Source organism: Balaenoptera musculus, chromosome 1 (assembly GCF_009873245.2).
Source record: "Balaenoptera musculus isolate JJ_BM4_2016_0621 chromosome 1, mBalMus1.pri.v3, whole genome shotgun sequence".
In the NCBI taxonomy this organism is placed as follows: Eukaryota; Metazoa; Chordata; class Mammalia; order Artiodactyla; family Balaenopteridae; genus Balaenoptera; species Balaenoptera musculus.
In genome coordinates this window covers 78,231,978-78,259,946 of record NC_045785.1, presented here as the reverse complement: position 1 = coordinate 78,259,946, position 27,969 = coordinate 78,231,978, and the positions used below count along the sequence as shown (strand labels likewise).

Below are 27,969 nucleotides of genomic sequence, written 5' to 3'. Positions count from 1 at the left end.
TTTCAGGTGTACAGCATAGTGATTCAGTTTTTTTGCAGATTATATTTCGTTATAGGTTATTATAAGATATTGGGTATAGTTCCATGTGTTATACAGTAAATCTTTGTTGCTTATCTATTTTATGTATAGTAGTTTGTTAATCACAGACTCCTAATTCCCTCCCCCTGCACACTCTTTGATAATCATAAGTTTGTTTTCTATGTCTGTAAGCCTGTTTCTGTTTTGTATATACATTCATTTGTATTTTTAGATTCCACATATAAGTGCTGTCATATAGTATTTGTTTTTCTCTGTATGACCTACTTTACTAAGCATAATATTCTCTAGGTCCATCCACATTGCTGCAAATGGCAATATTTCATTCTTTTTTATGGCTGAGTAATATTCCATTGTATATATACTGCATCTTCTTATGCCAGTCATCTGTTGATGCTTGGGTTCCTTCCATTGTAAATGGAATTATCTCCCATTCTGTAGGTTGTCTTTATGTTTCATTGATGGTTTCCTTTGCTGTGCAAAAACTTAAGTTTGATTAGGTCTCATTTGCTTATTTTTTCCTTTATTTCTTTTGCCTTGGGAGGCTAATTAAGAAAATATTGCTACAATTTATGTCAAAGACTGTTTCACATATGTTCTCTTCTAGGTGTTTTATGATGTTATATGTTACATGTAGGTCTTTAAGCTGTTTTGAGTTTATTTTTGTATATGGTGTGAGGGAATGTTCTAACCTTACTGTTTTACATGTGTCTGTCCAGTTGTCCCAGCACCACTTATTGAAGAGATTATCTTTTCTCCATGTATATTCTTGCCTACTTTGTCATAGATTAGTTGACCATAGCTGGGTGGGTTTATTCCTGGCCTCTCTAGTCTGTTCCATTAATGTGGGTGTCTGTTTTTGTGCCAATACCATGCTATTTTGATTACTGTAGGTTTGTAGTATTGTCTGAAGTCTGGGAGGGTTATGCCTACTGCTTTGTTCTTTTTCGTCAGGATTGCTTTGGCAATTCTGGATTTCTTATGGTTCCTATAAATTTTTTTTTTAACATCTTTATTGGAGTATAATTGTTTTACAATGGTGTGTTAGTTTCTGCTGTATAACAAAGTGAATCAGCTATATGTATACATATATCCCCATATCCCCTCCCTCTTGCGTCTCCCTCCCACCCTCCCTATCCCTATGAATTTTAGGATTATTTATCCTAGTTCTGTGAAAAGTTTCATGGGCAATTTGATAGAGGTCACATTAAATTTGTAGGTTGCTTTGGGTAGTATGGCCATTTTACAATATTAATTCTTCCAACTCAAGAGCACAGGATATCTTTTCATTTCATTGAATCATCTTCAATCTCCTGTATCAGTGTTTTATAGTTTTCAGTGTATAAATCTTTCACCTCCTTAGTTAAGTTTCTTCCTAAGTTTTTTGTTTTGTTTTGTTTTGTTTTTATGTGATTTTAAATGGGATTTTTTTTTTTTACTTTCACTTTCTGATATTTTATTAGGAATAGAAAAGCAATAGATTTCTGTATATTAATCTTGTATTCTGCAACTTTGCTGAATTAATTTATTGGTTCTAATGGGTTTTGTGTGAGACTTTATGGTTCTCTACATAGAGTATCATGTCATCTGCAAATAGTGACAGTTTGACCTCTTCCCTTCCAATTTGGATACCTTTTATTTCTTTTTCTTGTTTGATTGCTGTGTCTAGGACTTCCAATACTATGTTAAATAAAAGCAGTGAAAGTGGGCATCCTTGTCTTGTTCCTGAATTTAGTGGGAAGGCTTTCAGCTTTTCACCATTGAATATTATGTTAGCTGTGGGTTTGTCATAAGTGGCCTTTATTATGTTGAAATATGTTCCCTCTATACTCACTTTGACAAGAGTTTTTACCATGAATGGATATTGAATTCTGTCAAATGCTTTTTCTGCATCTATTGAGAATACATGTAGTTTTTGCGTTTCCTTTTGTTGATATGGTGTATCACATTGATTGATTTGTGTATGTTGAACCATTCATGTGACACTGGAATAAATCCAACTTGATCATGGTATATGATTCTCTTTAAGTATTGTTGGATTCGGTTTGCTAATCTTTTGTTGAGGATTTTTGCCTCTATATTCATCAAAGATATTGGCCTGTAATAATTTTCTTTTTTTGTAGTGTCCTTGTCTGGTTTTGTATCAGGGTAATGGTGGCCTTGTAGAGTGAATTTGGGAGTTTTCCCTCTTCTTCAGTTTTTTGGAATACTGTGAGAAGAATAAGTTCTTTTTTTGTTTGTTTGGTAGAATTCCCCATTGAAGCCATTGAGTCCTGATCTTTTGTTTGCGAGGAGTTTTTTAAATTACAGATTCTATTTTGCTTCTAGTGATTGGTCTGTTTAAATTGTTTCTTCTTGACTCATTCTTGGCAAGCTGTATGTGTAGAAATTTGTCCATTTTTCCTAGGTTGTCCAGTTTGTTGGCACATAATTGTTCACAGTATTCTCTTTTTTTTTTTTTTTTTTTAATCTCTGTGGTATTGCAATTACCCCTCTTTCACTTTGTGTTTTGTTTTTCTGGGTCCTCTACCAGTTGATAGTCTCATGGGTGTTCCCTTGTAAATGATTCTTTGGTTTTCCCTTGCTGCCTTTTGAATTCTCTCTTTTACTTTTGCTATTTTAATTATGTCTTACTGTAGGTCTGTTTGAGTCCCTCTTGTTGGGGACTCTCTGTGATTCCTATACCTGGATATCTGTTACCTTCTTTATATTTGGGAATTTTTCAGCCATAATTTCTTTAAATACATTTTCAATCCCTTCTCTCTCTTCACCTTCTGGAACCCCTATTATACATAGATTGGCACACTTTATATTATCCCATTGATCTCATATGTTGCTTTCTTTTTTTTCTTTTTTTTTTTTTATTTGTTTTTCTGTCTGTTATTCTGATTGGATGATTTATTTTATCTTCCAGATTATTTCTTGTGTCATTAAGATGGCTATTCATTATTCCTAGAGTGCTTTTTATCTCAGAAATTTAATTATCTGTTTTCAATTGGGTCTTTATAGTTCCTTGTTGAAATAATCTGTGTTTAGATCAATTCTCTTTCTTAATTCAGTCAGCATTTTTATTAATAACTCTTTGAACTCAGTGTCTGGTAGACTGATTATATGTTTCATTATTTAGTTTTTTCAGGGGCTTTCTCTTGCTCTTTTAATTGGGAGGATTTCCTCTGCCTTTTCATTTGACTTAACTTTCTCTTTCTGTCTGAACTGGGGAGAAATGGTTATCTATTGTGGTCTTGTAGGGGTGCTTTCATGTTGGAGCATCCCTGTACAGACTGTGCATATCCTTCAAAGACACACACCAGTGTCTTTGGTGCGAAGGCTGGTTTTGATATGGTTGCCAGCCAGCTCCTCCCTTAGGATGTGCTGACTGCTATCACCTTGTTAGGGGTTGTGGTTGGTGTTGGAGGATCTAGAGCCTGTGCAGGGTCTGAAGCAGGACTTCCTGTCTGCTCTGTGGCTGTCGCCACCCTGTCAGTGGTAGGGTCTACTCACCAGTTTTTGGAGCAGAAGCACTGAGGTTCTGGATTGATCAGGCTTCATTCCGCTTGAGTGTTTGGCTCGTGCACTCACAGAGGTCTGATGCACCACCTGAGTAGGTGTCTGTGGCTCCACTCAGACACAACCCAAAGTCACATCCCTAACCCTGTTGTGGTTATCCCTGATCTAGTGCAAGGCTGTGGTGTGGAGTAGGCAGGCCAAGCACTCACTAGGCTGGGGCTGGGGCCAGGACATTGTGGCTGTAAGAAATGAGGCGACTGTGCTGCTGCCAGAGATCTGGGCTGCCTCTGTGGCAGTCTTCTCCCAGGACCTGTCTGCCCAAGATCCAGTGCCAAGTTCTGGCGTCGAGTGGGTGGAGGTGGTACACTCATGTGTCTGTGAAAGGGACCTCATCATGTTGGTCACAGTGGTTCCCAGGCACTGCAGGAGTAAGCGCTAACAACGGCCACCACTCCAGCTGGACCACAACCCAGGCCCCTAGGCCATCTCTGTGTCCCTAGTTCGAGTCTTCTCCCAGGACGTGTCTGCCCCAGATCTAGTGCCAAGCTGTGATGTGGAGTGGGTGGGGCTGGGGTGTTCTTTCTGCTCGGATTGGGAAATGTAGCGAGCCAGCAGCCACCAGTGCAGAGCTCTCTCTGCCCTGTTTATTGGCAGGCCAGCCCCCATGTACTCTTCACAGGTAAAGTCTAGGCTTCTCCATTCTCTCTGTTCCAGCAATTGTCCCAGCAGCCAGGGGGCTTGTCTCTTCCATGTAGGACCCTGGGACTAGGACACCCCATCTGTGGCTCAACCTGCTTGCTCCCCAGGGTGAGGGTTTTCTCAGACCTTTCAGATCCCTCACTGTGGCGGACCTCCCTACCCTAAGCCTTTTTTCTATTCTACCCAGTTACGTGGAAATCTTTCTTGCAGCTTTGGTTGTATAGGCGTTCTTCTGTCAATTTCCAGTTAGTCTTCCATGAGAATCATTCCACATGTAGATGTATTTTTTTTTTAAACATCTTACTATGCTATATTCAGTCTGTGCATTCTTTTTTTTTGGTAAATTTATTTATTTATTTTTATTTATCTATTTTTTTTGGCTGCATTGGGTCTTTGTTGTTGCGCGTGGGCTTTCTCTAGCTGCGGTGAGCGGGGCTACTCTTTTTTGCTGTGCACAGGCTTCTCATTGCGGTGGCTTCTCTTGTTGTGGAGCACGGGCTCTAGGCACACGGGCTTCAGTAGTTGTGGCACGTGGGCTCAGTAGTTGTGGCTCACAGGCTCTAGGGCTCAGGCTCAGTAGTTGTGGCACACAGGCTTAGTTGCACCACGGCATGTGGGATCTTCCCAGACCAAGGCTCGAACCCATGTCCCTGCATTGGCAGGTGGATTCTTAACCACTGCGCCACCAGAGAAGTCCCCTGTAGATGTATTTTTGATGTGTTTGTTAGGGGAGGTGATCTCCATGTCCTCCTACTCTGCCATCTTGATCTAATCCCCTTATTATGTCACTTTATATTTACAAAATTCTTCAAGTTATGATTTGTTATAATCCTGTTTTACAAATGAAACAGTGGAGGCTTAAATAGGTTTAGTAACTTGCCCAAGGTCACACAGCTTATAAGTGGCATAACTAAAATACCATTCTCACCTGTGTCTAGCTCTGGTATTCTAAAAGTCTGGCTCTGTCTACTCAAGAAAGGATATTATATAGTGACTGTAAGTGCAGACCAGTTATAGGAGATATGGTAGATTGAGGACCAAGTTATGTAACGAATTGGAAAAGCAAACAAATCCAGAATGTGGGTCCTAACCACAGGATAGATTCCTGACTTGGTTTCTTCAACAAGTCAGCACAGGGGAAAAGTGGTGGTGGGTAGTGTTTCAGAGGGACTGCTCTGGGGTGGAAAGAGGCTTAACCACCAGTATGATATATGGACCTTGTTTAGGAACTTGACCCAATCAACAGAAATGTAAAGAGATATTTTTAAAGACACTCAGAGTAATATGACTGTAGATTGGGTATTAGATGATATCAAGGAATCATTGTTAGTAAGCTGTGATGATGACATTGAAGTTATATAAGAGAATATCAATGTTTTTTAGAGATATGTGCCAAGTATATAGTGGCAAAATGACTTAAGTTCTAGGATTTGCTTTAAAATTACTCAGCAATTAAAAAAGGAAAGAAAGAAAGAAAAGGAAAAGCAGGAGAGATGAAGCAAATGAGGCAAAATCTTGATATCATTATTGAATCTGGGTAACATGTATATGAGTGTTTTATATTTTGTTGAGTCTTTTAAGTCTACATCCCTACTTTGCATTTCCACTTTCAGTTTTTTCATTACAGGAACATTCTGTTATTTTCCTATGCCATCTAGTGGCAAAAGAATGTAATTTGTCTGCTTTTTTGAATGGAGAGCGATACCTTAGAAAACATCTAATACCTGTGAGATAATTCTGTTAGTGTCTGCTTGCTTGAGCAGCATTTTGTCCAAAGGGAGAAAGAGAACATGATTTCACAATACCCTGGCAGCTCTTTTTTTTTTTTTAAGTTTTTAAAATTTTAATAAACTTTTTTTTTAAAGAACATTATAGCTTCAGAGCAAAATTGAGCAGAACCTACAGAGTTCCCATGTATCCCCTGGCCCTCACATGCATAGCCTCTCTCATTATCAACATCCCTCACCTGAGTGGTGTATCTATTACAAACATTGAACCTACCTTGATGCATCATTGTCACCCAGAGTCCCCCCCAGAGGCTCTAGAGAGAATCCAGTCCAGCCTCTTCCAGCTTCTGACGGCTGCTGGTATTCTTTGGCTTATGGCCACATCACTCTAATCTTCATTGCCAGCATCTTCAAATCACTGTCTGCTCCATCTTCACATGGCCTTCTCTGTGTGTATATAATCTCTCTCTCTCTGCCTCCCTCTTATATGGATACCTGTGATTAAATTTAGGGCCCACCTGGATAATCCAAAATTATCTCCTCATCTCAAGATCCTTAATTTAATCACATCTGCAAGGATATAAGGCTATATATTGCCCTATAAGGTAACATTCACAGGTTTCAGGGATAAGATGCAGATGTTTTTTGGGGAGGTCATTTCTGAGCCAACCACAGTGGGGATTATGGAGAAGATCATCTCAAACAGAGGGAAGAACTTGAATAAAAGCATCGGAAACAGAAACGCACTGAAGGTAATTAGAGAGTGGCAAGTGGTCCAATGCTGTTGAGTCACCGTATATGAGGCAGCAGCACAGAGCGAGAGAAGGCTGAAAGGAGATTAAGAGCCTTGAGTGCCAGGTTCGAATTTGAGTTACGTTTCGTGGACTGAGGAGTCTCTGGAGATTTTAGAGCAAGCTAATAGCATCCCCCAGTCTGTGTTTTAAGTGTCTAGCTCTGGAGCACTGCAAAGGATGGATTAGAGGCAGAATGCCATTGAAATAATTCAACATGAGGATAATTAAAGAGGTAGGATTTCATTCATATGTTCAAAAAATACTTTTGAACACATTACCTTTCATACATGATTTTAGATACTGGAGATACAGCAATGAGCAGCACAAGTCTTGTTTTCTGAGGTTTTCATTTTAGTGAGAGACAGATCATTTACAAGTTAAAATAATTTTAGGTAGTTGTGAATGTCATAAGAAAATGAAATAGAGAAAACTGCTAAAACCATTGGTGGTACTGGTGGGAGAGAGGGGGTGAGTAACATTAGGGCATATAGTTTTGGCAGCCCTCTCTGAGGAGGTTCTATTTGAATAGAGAGCATATCGAATAGAAGGACATAAGGAACCAGCCACATGAAGACCTAAGAGAGGGCATTCTAGGCAGAGGACACAGCAGTTGCAGAAGCTTTTATATCAGTCAGCTCTGCTGCTGTAACAAAAGCCACCAAATCTTACCTTCTTATAACAGTAACCTTCCCATTCTCACTCAGGTTTTATGTAGGCTATAAGTCAGCTGTGGCTTTGCTGCAGGTTGCAGCTACACTTTATGTGTCTTTTAATTTCAGGATCTAAGGTAAAAATGTAACCCCTACCTGAGACATGGTCTTCGCACAGTAGAGGAGAGAAGAACCAGAGGCTGAGCCAAACCATGCAACAGCTTTTAAAGTTTCTCCTGGACCATATGTCACATTCACTCACATTCCACTGACCAGAGCAAATCACATGTCCAATCTCAAAGTCACTCCTTCCGAAAAAGAGGGGTGAATAATTATACAGAGTAATATAATCCATGACAGATGGGAACAAACCTGGAGTGTCTAAGGCATAGAAAGAAGGAAGGCTCAATGAGAATAGAGAATTTTAGTCTGTTTTGCTCACTGATGTATCCCAAGAAGAAAAGTGCCTTGTATAAAATAAGTATTCAATAAATATTTGTTCCATGAGTGAATGAAAGCCAATGTGGTTCGAATATAAGGGAGATACTGCAATCAATGCATTGGTATATAGGAGGAAACTTAATTTCACCCCTGCCTTAGAATTTGGTTCTCCATTCACCTCTTCCCTGGCTCTCTGTTCCAGACATAGAAATTTACACTGCATACCTTCAGCTCTGCCATAGAAGTAGGGTGTCTGCACCCCTCTCCCTATCAGCCTTCCCATTTAGATGGACTTTCATAGTCTGCTGTGACCTGGGACCCCCCTCCCTTTTTCTAAGGACAGCAGTTCCTCCTATCTTTCTGGAAAATGCTCTTTTCCCCATTCCAAACATATGTTTTGTTAGGCGCTGGTATATTTGTAAAGATACTACCAGGGGCAGTGACAGGTTCTAGCTCAGGGAGCACATCTAGAGGGGCTGGAGATTGTGGAGTCAGGTCTATACTGTTTTTTGATTGGGTAGTAAGTACATTTGAAAAAAAAAAAAGCATCCAAAAAAATGGCATCCTTGGTTGACTACATCTCTATTTCTCTCATGATCTTGCTTCACACTGCTCCAATATCTTTTCATTATAGTCTGAACAGGCATATTAATATAGTACTTTTTAAATTGGGGAGGGGGGGAGGAGCCATTCAGAGCCCTTCCCTAGAATTTTTGAAATTGGCACCAGAGAAGGCAGCTCTCAGGCCCTCTATGGCGGTGAAATTAGGAGGTATAACTGTGTTTTGTCTCACGTGGAGAAAAGCAGACAGAGATCGCATAGAAAAGCAGATGAAGCAGAGCCCTGATGAGGTTTAAGTTTCTGGTTTCAGTGTTACCCTTGACGCTGGCTGCACCTTTTACCTTCTCATGGTGACATGAGCTTTCTAATAAATTCCTCTTTTTCCCTAAGCTGTTGAGATTGAGTTTCTGCCTGTGCAACGAAGAGATCTGATTCATACAGTTTTGGAGCTTCAAAGGCATCTATGCACTGGTCTGTTTCTCTCTCTCCAAGCTAGGAAAGAGTATAACAAAGTTTCCTTTTAGTCAGGTTGGGGAACTATCAAATTTCTAGCAGGCTCTCAAACTGGTAACGTGTCAATACATCACCTTTCCAAAGGGAAAGAGGCACAACGTTTCTTTTTGAAACAGATCTGTTTAAACATTCACTTTCCACATCAAACTAAAACCGAAGGGAACAAAGCCGGGACCACATAATACACAGAAGAAACATACTACCTAAAACTGCCAAACACTTGAATAATAAATGCACAAACTAGGGGAATGAAGGAGTAAGGTGTGATTCATAACCTGAAATATTACCTACTAATTAAAAGTGAAAATTTTATGATGACTAAGAAAATTCATAAAATGTTTAAGATACTCCGTCAAGAGAAAAGGCAAAAATTTTTTTTAAAATCACATGTGATTACAACTATAAATACCTAATTCATAGATCTAAAAGATAATATATGTTTAGGCTACCCCAGCAGCCTGGCACCACATTAAAGGCATGCCCATTACATGGGCGCTCCCTTTCTGCTCCAGCCTAGTCTTGAAGTACTTCAGTCCATCTGCTTCTCATGCCTGGTTATTGTCTTCACCTCTCAAAAAATTAGCTTTGTAATTTCTGTTTCTGGCCTTTTCTTGCATTCTTTATCTTTTTTATACTTGACTCATACCCTGTGATTCACAGATATCGACAGCCTTGATTTCCCCAGCTTCAGCTCACCATCTGGGTTTTTTCTACACTTGTCCTATCCCATCTAGATGCATCAGGTCAATCAGGTAGGGCCCTCAAATTATATACAACTGAAACTTGAGGATGTTTGAGTCTTAGGATAATGGGTAACATTTTTTTCTTCTTTCCAGACTTTCCTGTTCCAGTACCATTGCAGTAAACATTTTTTTTTAAGTCGAAATGTATTTGACATACAATATTATGTTAGTTTCAAGTGTATTACATAACGATTTGACGTTTGTATACATTATGAAATGATCACAACAATAAGTCTAGTAACCGTCTGTCCCCATACGAAGTTATTACAATATTGTTGACCATATTCCTTATGCTGTACATTACATCCTTATGATTTATTTTTTACATAACTGGAGGTTTGTTCCTCTTAATCCCCGTTCAGCTATTTCACGCCCCCTCCCTTCTGGCAACCACTCATTTGTTCTCTGTATCTGTGAATCTGTTTTCATTTTGTTTTGTTTGTTTGTTTTGTTTTTTGGAGTCCACATATAAGTGAGATCATACAGTATTTGTCTTTCTCTGTCTGACTTATGTCATTTAGCATAAGGCCCTCTAGATCCATCCATGTTATTAAAAATGGTAAGATTTTTTTTTTTATGGCTGAGTATATTCTATGTATGTGTATGTGTGTGTATATATATATATATACACACACACCATGTTTAATATATATATACACACACACACACACACATCACATCTTCTTTATCCGTTTGTCTATCCATGGGCACTTATCTTGGCTGTTTGTAAATAATGAGGCAGTGAACATTGGAGTGTATATATCTTTTCAAATTAGTGTCTTTGTTTTCTTCGGGTAAATACTCAGAGGTGAAATTACTGGATCATATGGTGGTTCTATTTTTAATTTTTTTAAAGAACCTCCATACTATTTTCCATAGTGGCTGCACCAATTTACAATCCCACCAATAGTGCACGAAGGTTCCTGATGATAGCTATTCTGACAGGTACAGTAAACATTTTAAAGACAATAACAATAAGCTTTTTCTCATCTCTGCCAAGAGTGGCACTTAATGGTGATTCTGTAGAACTGTATTTTTTCAGCTTCACATTAACAACAAAAGGTGCTGCTTATTAGTACATGAGCAGTTTTGCATTTATAACATAGCAGTTCAGTATATGTATGCCAGGTGTTAATCTACCTGGGAACAGAAGCTACCTCATGGAGTTAGCTGCCCAGAAATTATACAGGCCCTACAGATGTTCCATTGTACACTTGGGGCTCATATTTAATTCCCCATAGGATTTTAGGTTTATTTTCTTTTCCTAATACCGGATCTACTCTGGACAATAATTCTTAGACAGTGAGCATTTGCAGCTACTGCTGAATCTTGATGTCTTTGGGCATTACAGCATGTCTTATACATTTCACTGCTATCTTCGTTTCCTTGGGCTGCCTTAACAAAGTAGCACAAATTGAGTGGTTTCAACAACAAAAATGTATTACCGCACAGTTTAGGAGGCTAGAAGTCCAGGATCAAGGTGTTGGCAGGATTGGTTCCTTCTGAAGGCTGTGAGGAGGAATCTGTCCCATGCGTGTCTCCCAGCTTCTGACAAACTTTGGTGTTTCTTGACTTCTAGAAGCATCACCCTGATTTCGGCCTTCATCTTCATACGACATTCTCCCTGTATGCCAGTCTGTCTCCAAATTTCCCCTTTTCATATGAACACCATTCACATTGGATTAGGGCCCACCCTAATGACCTCAACTTAACTAATTACATCTGCAATGAACCTATTTCCAAATAAGGTCGCCTTCTGAAGTACTGGATGTTAAGACTTCAACATAAGAATGTGCGGGGGTGGGGGCACAATTCAACCCACAATAACCACGCATCTCATTATAACTCCAGACTTCATTTCTGCCATGTTGGTGTCAGGCTTAGCCATGAAGTTGCTTTGGCCAATAAAATGTGAGTAGAAGTGATGTGTCTGCATCTAAGCAGAAACTTTATAAGAATTTTTTCCTTCTGCCGTGAAACTAGCCATATTCCAGATAGAGGCTATTTCATCAGCCTGTGTCTCAAGAGTTAGAGTGACATGGAACAGAGCAACAGCTAACTTTCAGTGAATATGTAGCACGAGAAGGAAATAACCCCTTATGATTTTAAGCAACCAAGACTTTGGGGTCATGTGTTACTGAAGCATTAACTTAAGGTAGCTGACGCCATAAGTTCACTCCTAATGTGTGGGTTTTTTTCATTCATTCATCAGATATTTATTAAAAGCTTGCTATATGCTAGGCATAGTACTGTGTGTTGGACACTCTGATGGTTAATTTTATCTGTCAACTTGCCTAGGCCACATTACCCAGATGTTTGGTCAAACACCAGTCTAGATTGTTTCTGTGAAGATATTTTTCAGGTGAGATTAACGTTTCAATCAGTAGACTTTAAGTAAAGCAGATTACCCTCCATAATGTGGGTGACCTTGATTCAGTCAGCTAAAGGCTGTAAGAGAAAGTAAAGACTGAGGTTCCCCCAGGAAGAGGGAATTCTGCCTCCACACTGCCTTCAGACTCGAGCTGCAACATGAGCTCTTCCTTGGGTCTCCAGCCTGCTGGAGCTCTGCAGATTTTGAACTTGCCAGCTGCCACAAATCTCATGAGCCAATTCCTAGAAATGAATCTCTCTCCCTCTCTCCCTCCCTCCCTCTCTCTCTCTCTCTCTCTCTCTCTCTCTCTCTTTTTTTTATATATATATATATGCACATCCTATTGGTTCAGTTTCTCTGGAGAAATCCGATTAATACACAGTCAGTGAACAGTGAACAACCTAGAAATAGTCCTCATAGAGCTTATAGTCTAAGGAAGAATACAGACAAATAAACAGAAAAAAAGACGATGTTATGTAGTAAATGCTGGGAATGCTTCATGTCATAGGAACACATAGGAGGAGCATCTAACCATGACTTGGGGAATCAGAGAAGGCTCTCTGGAGGAAATGAAGTCTAACTTGAGAACTGAAGGTGGCAGGTGGAATAGGAGTTAGCCAAGTGAAGGGACGAGGTTGTGGAGACCAGGGTTTAGATCGAAAATGCAGAACATGCATTCTTAACAAGGGTATTATTGCCCCCAAGAGGGAGAAACTGGTGCTTGGCAGGTGAAATAAATCTTGGTTATTACAATGTTTTGTGATCATCCAAAGCTCAACTCTATCCGACAAAATCTTATTCCTTAATATTTAATGAGGGAATGGGGGAGACATGATTAGAAAAAATGTCTGAAAAGTCTCCATGGTTGGGGGAGGGGGTGCACGGTGGTGACAAAAAGAAAAGGCTGAGAAACATTGGTGTAGAAAGACCTTTTGGGTAAGGGAAGGATCACATACGGAGCTTGTGAGAGAAGACTTATAGCATATTTAACAGGTCAGAATGGTTGAGGCATACAGTGGGAAGGAACAGAGGCACAGAGAGTCGTGGGAGAAGAGGCTCATCTAACATTCTTTCACAAATGTTAAAGAAAATTAAATCTGAAAAATGCATTTTGACCGCAATTATCTAAATATTTTAGGTGAAATTGGACTTTGTGTCTAAATTATCTACTGTAGACTATGCTCACTTTTATATATGAATTTCTACTTTGTGTTTGTAGTCATAGATTAAATGAATCATTAACTTTAAACATGTTTTAGAGATGACAAAGAACAACTGTTAGAATACCTTTTCTATCTTTCTCAGAGTTTTAGTTTTATAATTGTAGTCTCTATAACAGCATCATGTTCAGGTGGGCATTTAATCATTAGGCTGTTCTGGAAGGCACATTAACCTCTGGAGAATTTGCGTGTGATTTACTTCACTGGAGTTTCAAAGATTAAAAATATGAGAGTAAAAAGATATTTTTCTTGGTTCCGTTATTGGGAATAGAATGAGAACAATGGTCTGTTTAATAATAACCATTATCATTATCTCCTTCCCAGATGGAATTAAAATTACTTTAATTTTCTATTAGGAAAATCTTTGCAAAAATGCTGCCAATCTTTTTTTTTTTTTTTAATTTCCAGCAGCTTGGCAACAATGAACCCAAAACTAATTCAGTGCTTTTGAGAGATAATATAAACTTAATTTTAGGCTCCAAAGAACTAAAAAATTGCATGCTCTTCCATAATTTTAGCTTTTAATATTTTTATACCCCAGCCCTAACTTGCTTGATGTGAGTAGACCTGACCTAAATGTCTAATATACTTTTTTAAGAGACAGCATTCTAGTAATCAAAGGTCTTGTTAAGTAAAAAACAGTATGCGGAAACAGTACTGAATATGTGTTCTGAAGTCACACTACCTGGGTTCACATCCTGAGTTGAATCTGTTTGGGTTTAAATGCTACTAGCTTTCGTGAATTGGGCAGATGTAAAGTTACATGATCTTATCCTCTGTGTACCTCACTTTCCTCATGTGTAAATGATGGCTCATAATAGAACCACTACATAGAGTTGTTGTAAATATTAAATGAGTTAATTATTTAAGACACTTAGAACAGTGACTGGTACATACTTAGTACCCAATAATGTTACCTACTATTATTATTATTTAGAACTCCTTATTAAGTAGTTTTAAAACCATTTGTTTTGGTGCTTCCTGTATGCCATACAAGGAACTTAATTGTGAAACTGTTAGTACACCTGACCTCAAATGCTCTTCACAGCATGAGTCAAGATTATTTATTTATTTATTTATTTATTTATTCATTTATTTATTTATTTATATGTTTTGTTGCACCGGGTCTTAGTTGCAGCTCACAGGCTCCTTAGTTGCAGCTCGCTGGCTCCTTAATTGTGGTACGTGGGCTCCTTAGTTGTGGCATGCGAACTCTTAGCTGCGGTATGCGGGATTTTTAGTTGCAGCATGCATGTGGGATCTAGTTCCCCGACCAGGGATCAAACCCGGGCCCCCTGCATTGGGAGTGCAGAGTCTTATCCACTGCACCACCAGGGAAGTCCCCTCAAGATATTTCTTTAAACTGACATTTTTAGTATCATTATTGTTCTCTTCAGTATATTACAGGCCTTTAAATTGATTTATTTTTTAGGCTAGGGTGATATTTTTGTTCTTATGTGAGAAGATAAACATCTAAGGTTCATAAGGAAGAACACTCCTTAGAGCAGTAGGTGGGAGATGAATTCCTCTTCGGAACTTTTTATTGGCGTCTAGAATTTATCTCTACAGTGCTGCTTTTTCCATGGTGCCGATAGGGAAAAGCAAGAGTTACCCATGATTTTCTGGCATTTTTGTTTTGATTAAAGAAATTTTAAAACCCTTTCAATATTTATATCTTTCAGAAAATGTCTTTGAAATTCAAAAATGCAAAACGAATTGAAGGCCTTGATAGCAATGTGTGGTGAGTAACTTAGAATAAACAATAATCATTGGGTGAAGTTTTTTTCCTCCACATGTTTATATCCTTATTTGGGAATTTTTAGCTTTATCTATAGTCTATAAATGAAACCACTTATTTTAATTCATCCATTCAGTGGAAATGGAAGGAAATAATGATTCATACACTGATTTATTCACTTAGCAAATGTGCCAGGTCCTGAGCTAGGCACTGGAAATGGACAGAGAAAATGACAGATTGGGTGGATGCCCTTGTGGAACTTACCTTCTAATCCATCAACTTTTCCTATTAGCGCTCCTTTCTAATGGTTGATAAGAGAACCTAGCAGCAGATGGTTGAGAAAAATATATATATGATTAAAATATGGGTATCATGGAACTGATATTTGTAAGAAACGTTAAGTTCATCAGTTCAGCCATCATTTTTCCAGGTAAAGTCATTTTGTAGATGGTAAAATTCTTGTCGTGAATTCATTAATTTTTTTTGATCTGTAAGACTAAACTAAGTCTTATTTTTCAGTTTTCAAAGACTATGAGGTATAAAAAGCTAACTTTGTAATTTTAATACTTACTAATATTAGTATTTTTTATCTTAGGATTGAATTTACCAAGTTGGCTGCAGACCCCTCTGTTGTGAATCTTGGCCAAGGCCTTCCAGATATATCCCCTCCTGTATATGTAAAGGAAGAATTATCAAAGATTGCAGCAATTGATAGTCTGAATCAGTACACACGGGGCTTTGTAAGTATATGAGGACTATGTGGGGTGTGAGCTTGTATTTTATATTGTATTGTGCGTGAATGTACTTCTATCACTTCTCTGTAATTGGCTTTCTGGAACCAACTTGATAACCAGAGGAACACCCACCCTTACCCTTATCTCCTAGGGTGAGCTGTCCCCTACTTCCAGCTTCTCCACAGTCCTGTCTTGGCCCTTCCATTACCGTTGTTCCAGGATGGGGTCCTACGACAAGCAGGGAAGGAGAATATTCACTTTAGACGTGTTTTCTCTCCCTTTCAAACTTATGCAGCCTCAGCACTGGCTTCTTACTTAATATTCTCTATTTCCAACTAGTTACTTTCTTCTCTCTACCTCAGCACAACCTCCATCTTTCTGTGGTGGAATGCCTAGGATATCCAGAGATTTCATAGATTCTACTAAAAAAAAAACTTACCACAAGTCTTCACGACCATTCATGCAGGAACCCTCTGAAAATGGGAAAAAATTTTTTTTAATTTATTGCCATTTAAAAATAAAAATTGGAAAATTATTAAACCCAGATGTTAAAAACTCTTACATTTTAGAGCCAAACTATCTCAAAGAAGTAGGTCCCATAATTAAGTTCAAGGTTTTGTTCTTCTTTTTACTCAACAGGGTCATCCATCACTTGTGAAAGCTCTGTCCTGCCTATATGAAAAGTTTTATCAAAATCAAATAAATCCAAATAAAGAAATCCTTGTGACAGTAGGAGCATATGGATCTCTTTTTAATGCCATTCAAGGATTAATTGATGAGGGAGATGAAGTAAGTATATTAACATTATCATGTTGCCTATATTAATCACTATCATTTGTCCTGCTTTTATTTTTACTTATTTTACGCTCTTTTTTATTTGAATTATTTTTGAAGTATAATGTATGTGCAGTCAAGTTCACAAATGTTAAGTACAACTTAGTAAATGTTTACATGTATATATATGTATGTCTCCATGTAACCACAAACCAGATGAAGATGTAGTACATTTCCAGCAACCGAGACGGTTCCCTTTTGCCCCTTCATAGTCTATATTCTTCCAGAGGTAACCACTCTTCTGTGTTCTGTCGCCATAGGTTCATTTTGTCAGCTCTTTAACTTGATATAATACAATCATGCAGTATGTACTCTTGAGTCTGGCTTCTCTCATTTATCATTTTGTCTGTGAGATTCATCCATTTTGTTGCATGTCATTTATTCTTATATTTACAGCCTATTTAGATAAGGGAAGGTAAAAGGGGCTAGCAGTGATGTGGGAAAATGAATCTTATTTTTCACTGCTAAAATAACCTTTAGTCTGAACTCAGTCAATAAGTATTTGGTCCCTGTCTTTTTGTACCCTGTGTTGTTAGCAGCACTGTGTGAGAGATGTATAACAAGAAGGCTGAGTGATTTCTTTATTTAGTGATGTGATATAAAACCCACTTTGGCACTGACCTCAGCCAGCTCTGCCCCTAATTCCCCATTATCATTCCAATACCCCTGCTTCAGTATTTCCTCACCTCTTTCATCTATTCAGAATTTATTGAGAATACGCTAGACATTGTGGGAGAGATTTTTAAAAGACTGTTTCTGCGTGGAAGGGGTTCCCTGTTTAGTAGAGGATATAGACTTGTAAACAGATGAGGAGGAATGCAATGCTATAGGCGGTGGTGGGGAATGTATAAGTTACCATGGTGACAAGAGGAAGAAGTGATCAACTCTGCTAATATAGGTCTGGAAAGCTCTAGAGAGGTGTTGGTTAAGCCGGGTGTGAAGAATGAATATTTGCTGTGATCTGTATTGTTAATTCCTTTCTTTGAACTCTCCCCGCACTTTATCTGTATCTCCTTTATGAAAGGTACCTGTTACTTTGTGTTACATTATCCTTTTACATCTCAATTCACTCTACTACGCCAAACAATAAGCTACTTAAGGAGACATGGTAAGGAAGTACAGTCATACTTTCATATACGTAATCTCCTTTATTCCTATAAAATAGTTGGAAGTTTTATCTGAGACTTTGGTGTTGTTACTCCTTTGTTGCTTCCTCCTTCTCTGCACTTTGTTGGTGTGTCCCAAGGCTCAGCCCTTGACCCTCTTTCCTCTATTCTTTCTTCCCTGATCATCTTATCTAATATTTTGAAACCACACACACCACTTTCCATCATATTGACCTATTATTTTCCTTATAGTATTTATTACTATCTGAAATTAGCTGATTTACTTCCTTGTTTTCTTATTTATTATAAATGTCTTGCAGGAGAATGTAAGTTCCAGGAGAACTAGTTTATCGCTATAGAGCTAGCACCTGAAATAGTGAGTGCTCAGTAAACATTCCTCAAAAAGAGAGGGGAATTATTTCCATTGTAAAAATAAGGATATTTCAGGGAAGAGTGTTAAGTATATTCTTCATTTCCACCTCACTGCCTTCCCAATTTACTTTCCTTCATTGAGCTCTCACTTCATACCAGGCACTGTTTCTCACCAGGGCTACAAAGATGGGTCATCTTAGTCCCTAAGAATTTCATAGTCTAATTAAGAACTTGAGGAAAAGATTCATTCCTGGCTCATTTCTTTGTCCTCCACAGTACCCAACAACTAACATAGCACATTGTATAGGAACTACTCAGTGTGAGTTGGATGACTAGTACAAACAAAGGGGCTTTAGAATGTAAGGGCCTCCTATGACTCCAATGAGAAAGGCCTTGAAAAAGAAGTACAAGCAGTAAAAAGTGCAAATTTAGGGTGATAATTAGGTACCATGAATTTAACCAACACAAACTTAAATGCGGCAGTTTAGTGTAGACTTGTAAAATTATAAATTGTTGCCAGATTTTTCACAAGCAGTTTGACTATATATATAAAGTACCATAAAACATGTTTATACCCTTTAGTCTAGCAGTAGCAATCATGTGAATTTATTCAGCAAATGATTTTAAAATGGAGATACTATGCATAGTCACAAGTGAACATTGCACTGTTATTTATACAAGCAAACTATAACAAAATTATTCTAGAATTCAATAGACTCTCAAATAGCCTTTAAAATAATAAGTGTTAAAACTAAATAATATTAAAATTTTTGTGAAATATTTCTAAGTTTAAAAAGGATAGAAAAATCAAATGTGTACAATAGATATAAATTATGTGTTCAAACTCTCCTTATAGAAAAGCAAAAAGTTAGGGATGCTAGGTCCAGGCTGGCATACTGCAGAAGGAATACCGACGGGACAGGTTAGTCTGGCCCACTGACCTGAAAGCCAGGCCATGAGTGATTGAGAGAGAGCCTGTAGGAGCAAAGGAACAGGGAGTATATCCTAAGGGGCTAGGAAAAAAGGATCCAGATGTAAGTCATCTAGAGGGAAATTGTGGTTATCAGACATTAGCAGTAGCATCCTAACTGTCTACCTGCATACGCTCTTTGTTTGGGGATGCTTTTGAGAAGCGACAAACGTCTTTACTCTCAGGATAATACTTATAAATTAGTACTCCACAGCGGAGAGCATCAGTTGCAGTGCTTTCTTTCCTTATGGTCTTGCTCTGCCACTGATCATTTATTTTCTAATTTGAAATTTAAACTCAATGTTTTTGGCTGGAACATCCCTTTGAGAATGTGATGAGAGCTGTGACCCCAGAAAAAATATACCTATGCATGTAGAAAATTTTATATAGGTATATTTAAATAGGTATATTTAAATTCAGTATACTTAAATTAAATTAAATATATTTAAATTAAATATAAATATATTTAATTTAAATATATTAAATTATATATTATATTATATTAATATTTAAATTATATTTAATAATTATATTATTAATATAATTATTAATTATACTAATTAATATAAATATTAAACAATTATGTTTAATATTTAAATTATATTTAATATAAAATACATTTTATATAATATTATATATTATTAATATTTAAATTATATTTAATTTAAATATATTAAATTAAATTAAATATATTTAAATTAAATATACCTATTAAATAGGTATATTTTCCCCAGAAAAATATACCTATGCATGTAGAAAATTTTACATACGATTCCAAGGGTCCCACTGCAAGCCTATCCACAGATCTCCGTAAGAGATCAAGGGCTCCAGTTAAGGATCCCGACAAGTTTATCCCCAAGGTCTTTTTCACTCAGATGTGTGAAGACATAGCCTGCTTTCTACACTACTGCATCTCAGCATGTAGTATAGTGCCTTGCACATAGTAGGTACACAATATTTGTTAAATGGATTAATGATTGATATGTTGTGTTATTTGGTTTTATTCCAGGTCATAGTGATAGTGCCTTTCTATGACTGCTATGAGCCCATGGTGAGAATGGCTGGAGCAATACCTATTTTTATTCCCCTGAGATCTGTAAGTTTGCCCCTATGATTCACATGTTTTAAGAAGTTTTGTAAATACCATTACTTTGTTGCCAATAAAGTTCCTACTTTGATTACACTTTGGGATTTACTATATATCTCTACTATGACTGAAGGTAACAATTTTAAGGGGGGATCTTTTATTTATCTTGTGTTTGCGCGTCTGTCTGTTGTATCAGCGTCTACATTGTATGTAATACTATTTTTTGTGGTATGTGTCTCCCCTACTGACTGAGCACCACCAGGTCAGAAACCATTTCTGACTCACTTTTATAGCTCCGGTCCCCAGTGACTAACAGTGCAGGGTATATGCTGGGTGCTCAATAAATGCTTATTGAATTCTGAATGAAGTAATTTTTTTTTAATTCTGCTTTTATCTTTAGGAATACAGTATAGTACCATTGTCTTTTTAAAATTTTCATCAAAATAAGTGATACAAGGTGAATCACAGAATCTTCTGTTAGCCTTATAGTACCAGATGTGTTAACCATAGTTACAGCTGGCTCCTTTGAAGGAATATAGGCACTTTCACAGCCGTTAATGTTGACAGAGTTCATGTTTCCAATTAACAGGTATGAGCATGGAACTCACATCCTGTTGGGCTCTTAAGGCAGAGTAAAGCTTAGTTACTTCTATTTCTTTTCTTTGTTTGTCATCTCTTCAGTTACCTTTGCCATGCCTTTCTCTACTTTTTTTTTCCTTGTTAGGTTATTTATTTGTAGGACAGAAAACATGAATTAACTGAATTAAATCACATCTTCATTCTTCATGCTTAGAAACCTCTTGATGGGAAAAAATGGTCTAGTTCTGACTGGACATTAGATCCTCAAGAACTGGCAAGCAAATTTAATTCCAAAACTAAAGCTATAATACTAAATACTCCACATAACCCCCTTGGCAAGGTGAGTCTTTGATCTCTTTATACAGTCTTCTGGTCCATCATTTTCTCACATGTTGAATAATTGGCTCTGCTCCTTTGTTTCCTTTCATATGTGTAGGTGTATACCAAAGAGGAACTCCAAGTAATCGCTGACCTTTGCATCAAATATGACACACTCTGCATCAGTGATGAGGTTTATGAATGGCTTGTATATACTGGAAATAAGCATTTTAAAATAGGTACTAATTATTACATAGAGTCACAAATCTAAATGTGTTTGGGCATGTGTGGAACATCTGATTGGAAAGGATCCCAGAAGAGCTTTAAAGTAGTCTTTGTAATGGGTAAATGTCTGTGAGCGCTTAAAAATGGGCCTTGAATGAATGATGCTTGAGTGAATTTATGAGCAGATTGAAGGACAAGCAGTACAAACTTAGGAGACGAGATTTTGGATCACACTATAAAACTATGAAACCAGAGAAGTAGTACTTTTGCCTTTATTCTTAGCTTTCTTCAAGAATCCAGCTATTACTTGGCATATAAGACACAGGGAACTTAATTGTTCCTGAACTGGTCTGTCCCTGCTGAGCAGGTTGCCAAAATGCCAGGTCAACAGGAAAAAATTTTCATGACAGTAAGGTGTTGCTGCGTGGCCCTTGCCTGGGATTTTGCCATTACTACTGGGCCATCTCACAAAAGCCACAGTGTCTTCTGAGGTAATCCAAACTTATATCAACTGTAGGATTATAAACTGGGCTGCAACCTTTCGGTCTTTGCACTTGCCCTACCTATACCTGGAAACACTTTTCCCCAGATATCCAAACGGCTCAGTCTGTCACCTCCCTGAGGTCTTTATTCAGATGTCAAATTTGATGACCACAACGTTTAAGATAGATACACCTCTCCTTCTAGCATTTTCTTTGTCCTTTTTCTGTTCTGTTTTGTTTTTTCCTCTATAACAAATATCAAGATCTATATATTTTACTTCTAACCTGCAAGAAGGTAGGAATTTTTAAATGTTTTGGTCTCTTCTGACTCCCTAGTTCCCAGAAAGGGTCTTGTGCATGGTAGACAGTCAGAAAGTAATTGTTGAATAAAATGAATAGGAAGTATGAAAAGGGTGAGGGAAGGATAACTAAAATCACTGGCAGGAACCAATAAATTTTAAAATTAGTACACTTATATATAAATAGTTGTTGCACATATCATAATTATCCGTGGCAAATTACAAATTGTTGTAGAGACATAGAGGAGAAAGCAACTGCTTCAGGTGATCAACAAAGCAGTGGGCAAAAGATGGGACTTAGGCAGCGAAATAGAAAGAAAATTCCTATCAGATAAACTTTTATGTACTGAGGCAAGGAGGCATGAAAGATCAAGATATACTTAAGTGGTAGAAGGGTGTGTTGCAGTAACTGGCACAGATGAGAGTGGAAAAGTAGGGTGATTCTGAAGGACTATATATATGAGGATAAAGAGTTTAAACTTCATTGAGGGGGTCAGTGGTTCTGAAACTTACTTTAGTGATTAGAGCATCTTAAAGTCATGATGTTCACATCATGAAATAGTGACAATACGTACTTATTTCATCATGAAACTAGAGGCAATTTTCTTAACAGAAATTCAGTAATTAGAACTCAGTGTAAAAACCACAAGTCTGTGTGTATTTACCTGTAACAAAGTGCTATTGAAATCAATACATCTGAGTTTTTCTGATTTTTGCCATTAATGTTCATTTTCTAATGCTCATTTGTTTCACTGTTGGTAGCATTCACTATCAGATAAGTGGTAGCACTTACCTTAAGTGCTTAAGAAAATTTTGTGGAAAACTTAAAATTAATTTTTTTAAGTTCTATTTAAAAACTCAATAATTAATTTGATCATCAGGGTACCAGTGAGCATACTTTGAGAACTACTGCAACAGGTAGTGACGAGGCAGGGTAATTAGTTCCATATTGGATTTGTTTTATAAAGGTAAGAACCAGCTACAGGTGAGGATCTTAAGTCAGATGCCCTGGCAGTGGAGATGATACATGAGGGCTACTTAGAAGTAGAAACTATAGGGCACAGAATATAGCATTTGAAGGTGGGAAAGCAAGCAAGTGTGATTCTGAGATCTCTAGCCTGGACCACTAGGTAGTGATGAGGCCCTCACCCAGGGACGGAGATGTGGGAGGAGGAACAGATCTGTGGGGAAGAGCTGAGCAAAGGAAATTCCTGCTTCTCATGCTCTAGTCTTGCTAAGTTTCAGTGTCTTTGAGACATAGAGGAGGAGATGTCTAGAAACAAGTAGAATTATAGGCCTGATCGTCAGGATCAAATTGTGAAGGGATTTATTTTTAGCAGTCGTCAAAATTTTGTTGATAGTGGAACCCATAGAAGAGAATGAATCTTCTAAGGAAAAATGTATAAACAGAGAAGAGGGTCAGAGATTTGCAAGGTATGGTGCCTTAGCACAGCAGACTTTTGTTATTTGTCAAAATTGCATTACAGTTCACCTTCTCACATCTTGTTGATGATCTCTGTCTCAGGTCACTAACCTCTCCCCTGTTGAAAATCAGACCAACATGGACAATTAAATGTTTTGGTAATTTTTTTAGATTAAGCAGAGAGAGGAAGAGGTATCTACCTAATGAATAAGTATAATTTTATACTTAACATTTTACATGTTTTACAAATCTTCATGCCTATGCAATGACTCAAAGCTTTAAAAAATTTAGTTAACTCAGTTTAGCAGTATTCTTTCCAAAATATTACTTTAAATGATCTTGAAATTTATTGTTTAAACCTTATAATATAAGCCCTTCATGGTAAAAGTGTAAATGATGATGTTATTTCCTAAAGATATCATATATTTTTAACTCAGATTTTTTAGTTGTTTTAACAACTCATAAAAGTAAAACAAGAAAAAAATGAATTCACTATTTCATTATTTAGAGAGTGCAAATGTGTGAAAACTTATTCTATTAAATACAGTGGCCTTTGTTACATGAAAGATGCTAAATGGCTCTTCCATCAATTTACAGAGTGCAATAGTAGCTCTTTAATATAATACAGTAAGGCTTACTGGCCATACATCATGAAATTAGCATCATCTTCATGTTGTCACAGAGGCAGTTTTTCCTGGTGTAGTTTTCACTCTTCATCATGTCTCTCATTTTATCTGACTTCTAATGAAGCCTAAGTCACCTGTGAATAACTGTTATAGCTGCTGTGGCTGATTTAAGGATCATGGGTCATAAATGAGAAGTACAAAGACCAGCTGCCTTTCAGGTATAACTGCAAGCTAAACTTACCAATACTGGAACTGGATATGTTTTTTTAAAATCATCAGACCTGCAAAGATTTTTTTATTTCTTTAGGTTACTGTATTCACTTGCAGTGCTGTGGTCATCTGCTCTGCCTATCTGTTTACATTAACTTCTGTAGCTCCCCAAATCTCTGAGATGGAGAGGACATGGACCTTCAGATATTTTAAATTACTTAGGGCCCTTTTTATTGAAATAGTAGAACTTGTTCTTACTGAATCAGATTCTTGACTCAAATGATTTCTCCAGGTTTCAGTAAAATGACATTACAGTCAACAAATGAAACGTCTCTTCTGGAAGAGATTATACTAATACACTGATATTTATGTACTAATCCATTGATATTTGGAAAATTAGTATAAAATTCCTTGTAAATTATTTAGCTGATCAGCTGACTCCTTGAAAAAAAGACATCCACTTTTATATGGCCAAAATAGCCATCAAGAAATTACTTAGCTCTCCTTTTAAATTTATGCTATAGTTAGATTTGATATTTTGTGAATGAAACCTACATTTGATGTGTGCATAGTTTTTATTTCCTTCATGTATAACTTATTTTTAAAACATATTAGTATTATATTAGTTTGGGTAATTTTTATTTTCAAAGAATTTATTTCTAAATATTGTTTTTACTAATAGGCCTTCCTGATTTTGGATATATATTATTACTTTAAAGGAAGTGATAATCTGCATTATACATAGTTTGGATTTTTCTGTGATCAAATGGGAAAGTGGGACATCTGTCATGTCCTTTGGAATATTTTAGAAGACTAGAAATGTCACAAAACTTGAAAGGATATGGTTATTTACATCAAATGTTAGAATATTCCTTCTTCGAATGGACCCTCTACATATTTTCTTCATTTATCTTTTTGGGTTTTCTTATACTTCACAGAGAATACAGTGGTAACTTTTCTGATTTATTTGGTTTTCCTGCCTTTACAAATGTTGACAGGTATTTCATGATAGGCTAAAATTGAATATGCATCCATTTTGGAACTTTCTTTAGCTATCTTACATTTTAGTAGGCACTTTACTTGCTTATGAGAAGATTACTTCAAGAAGACAGTAACTTAGCCCCACAGAAATGGGTATTTATTTTCCCTTTGTGCATACCAACACTCTTAGAACAATATAAGAGCATCTATTGTACCTCTAAAAAAACAGGTGAAAAACTTGTGGAATTGCACGTGAAGAATTTCACATCTAAATTACTTGAGGAATCCAAAAGCAGTTTTGTAGGTAGCAGTCTCAGAAGATTAACAGAGGAATAATTTACCGATGTCCAACAGAATTCACCAACTCTTGTATTTTATACCTCCATGACTTTGATACCTGCCTCCCCTTTGCCCAAAACACCTTTTTTTCCCTTCTCTACCCAGCAAAGCCCTATGTGGTCATCCAAGTCTCACCTCAAGCATTACTGACTGCAGAGAACTACCCCTAACACCGTCTCCTATCCTTGCAGAATATTCCATGCCTGTTGCTATTATAGCACTTATCACACTGTAATACAATTGTTCTTCTTGTCTCCTACACCCACTAGACATTAAACTCCTTGAAGATAGGAACTGCATCTTTCTTGTCATTGTTTCCTCTAGACCTAGCTTAGTCCCTGGCACCTGATCATTGCTAATAAATGTTTGATGAGTGTATGAATGATTTTACTAAAGGTATCAATCAACTTGAAAACTTTTATATAGTCATTTGCCATTTTCATGAAATCTGTATTCGTGAATTCATCAACTCACTAAAATACATTTGTAACCCCCAAATCACTAGAGTGCTTCATTCGCAGACATGTGCATAGGGGTGAAAAATTTGAGTTGCCTGACATGCATGTTTCCAGTTAAGGTCAACAAGGCAACACTCTGCCTTCTTATTACAGCTTGTTCTATATGCAAGTGTTCTTTTCACAGTCATTTTGCTATTTTAAATGGCCCCCAAACATAGTGCTGAAGTGCTGTCTAATGCTGCTAAGAGCAGGAAAGCTGTGTTGTGCATTACAGAGAAAATACATGTGTTAGATAAGCTCCATTCAGGCAGAAGTTCTAAAATTATTGGCCATGGGAATATTAGTGGTTGATACCTAATAGGTATAGGGCTTCTTTTGGGGTGAAAAAAAAATGTTCTAAAATTGATTGTAGTAATTGTTGCTCAACTTTGTGGATATGGTACACTTAAATGAGTGAACTATATGTCATGGGATTTATATCTCAGTAAGTTATTTATAAAACACATACACACACTCACGCACATGCATGCAGATTGTTGGCCCTTCCCCAGAGTTTCTGAGGATCCAAGAATTTGCCTTTCTTACAAGTTCCCCAGTGATACTGCTATTGCTGTGTGGGGACCATATTTTAAGAACCATTGCCCTAGGAATCCTGTAGAAATAGACTCAGAAAATGGGCAGAGTAGAGGTGAGCTAAACACTAGCCAGAACCACAAGCAAAACTGTGCCACAGAATGATTATGCTGGGCACGCAGCTACTACTAACACTGAGCACTGAGTGCTGTTGCTCCTGTGACCACAGCACTGAACCGGCCTGGAGTGCTGCCTGCTGGCACCTCTGCCATTCCTGCCCTGGGAGATAATTTTGCCACTTAAATGTTTTCAAGCATGGTAACATTTTCAACTGTGTTTGGGTTAAAGTTAAATTATCTCTAAAAAACCTATTGAAATAACTATACTGACTATATTATAAGGCATTTATGTTTTTAGATTATACTGAGTGTAGACTGGTTATAAAGCAATTATCTAACCTTTTTTTTTTTTTCTTTTTTCTGTTCAGCCACTTTTCCAGGTATGTGGGAGAGAACAATAACGATAGGAAGTGCTGGAAAGACTTTCAGTGTAACTGGCTGGAAGGTAAGATGAAGAAGAATTTAACTGTTTGAAAACAGGCCTGTATTTTACTTCTTGTAGAATTTTTTGTGTTTTAAATGCATAGATATTCAGTTTACACAGGGTTTTATACTTACTGATCTGCTTATTTACTCATTCAGTTTTCATATTGGCCTTTATCCTTTTTGAGACTTAATCGTTCCTTTAAAAGTAAGAAAAATTAGGTAATTTTTTAATTTTATAAGTAATCAACTAATGGTACTCTTTTCTTTGCAAAGAATGTTCAGATTACTGTATATTAATATTAAAGGAGAAAAAATACTAGCTAACGTTTTGGCAATTACTATGTGTCAGGTTCTAAGAGCTTTCCACATACTGATTCCTTTCATTTTCATAACCACATTATGAGGTGGGTATAATTTATTATTCCCATTTACAGACAATAAAACTAAAGTACAGAGAAGCTAAGTAACTTGCCTAAGGTTACCTTGCTAATGAATTTGAATTCCAGCCAGGGCAGGAAGTCTAGGTTCAGAATCCACTCACTTAACCACTGCACTATGTAGTACAGTCACAACTGATCCAATTGAAACTTGGTTATCTTCCAACTTCACCTCTTCTAAACTTGGCTTAGAAGCAGAGAGTATCAAAAATGAGGGCTGGAGAACCAAATTATGGAAGACTCCCTTACAGCCCTCATTCAGAGTTACTTTTACCTATATTGAATTCAAACAAGCTTTTTACTGGTTATTAGACCTCCAGAATATCAGAAGTAGCAAATCAAAGAGGGGGGAAGATAATAATGATTGCAGG

The 27,969-nt window shown here is 37.2% G+C and overlaps 1 protein-coding gene across 13 annotated transcripts in view; it reads left to right on the top strand.

The window, feature by feature from the left end:
* The window catches only part of KYAT3 (kynurenine aminotransferase 3), a 53,097-nt gene that overhangs the window by 7,572 nt on the left and 17,556 nt on the right, over positions 1-27,969 (top strand). For all 13 annotated transcript variants that reach the window (XR_005016812.1, XM_036828523.1, XM_036828573.1 and 10 more), the window contains 7 exons: positions 14,945-15,003; positions 15,596-15,740; positions 16,374-16,523; positions 20,026-20,112; positions 20,897-21,022; positions 21,119-21,239; positions 27,104-27,180. Coding sequence is in view for 12 of the 13 variants with exons in the window: in XM_036828523.1 (XP_036684418.1) it covers positions 14,945-15,003; positions 15,596-15,740; positions 16,374-16,523; positions 20,026-20,112; positions 20,897-21,022; positions 21,119-21,239; positions 27,104-27,180 (765 nt within the window). In the remaining variant the exon portion in view is untranslated. The remainder of the gene's footprint in view (positions 1-14,944; positions 15,004-15,595; positions 15,741-16,373; positions 16,524-20,025; positions 20,113-20,896; positions 21,023-21,118; positions 21,240-27,103; positions 27,181-27,969) is intronic.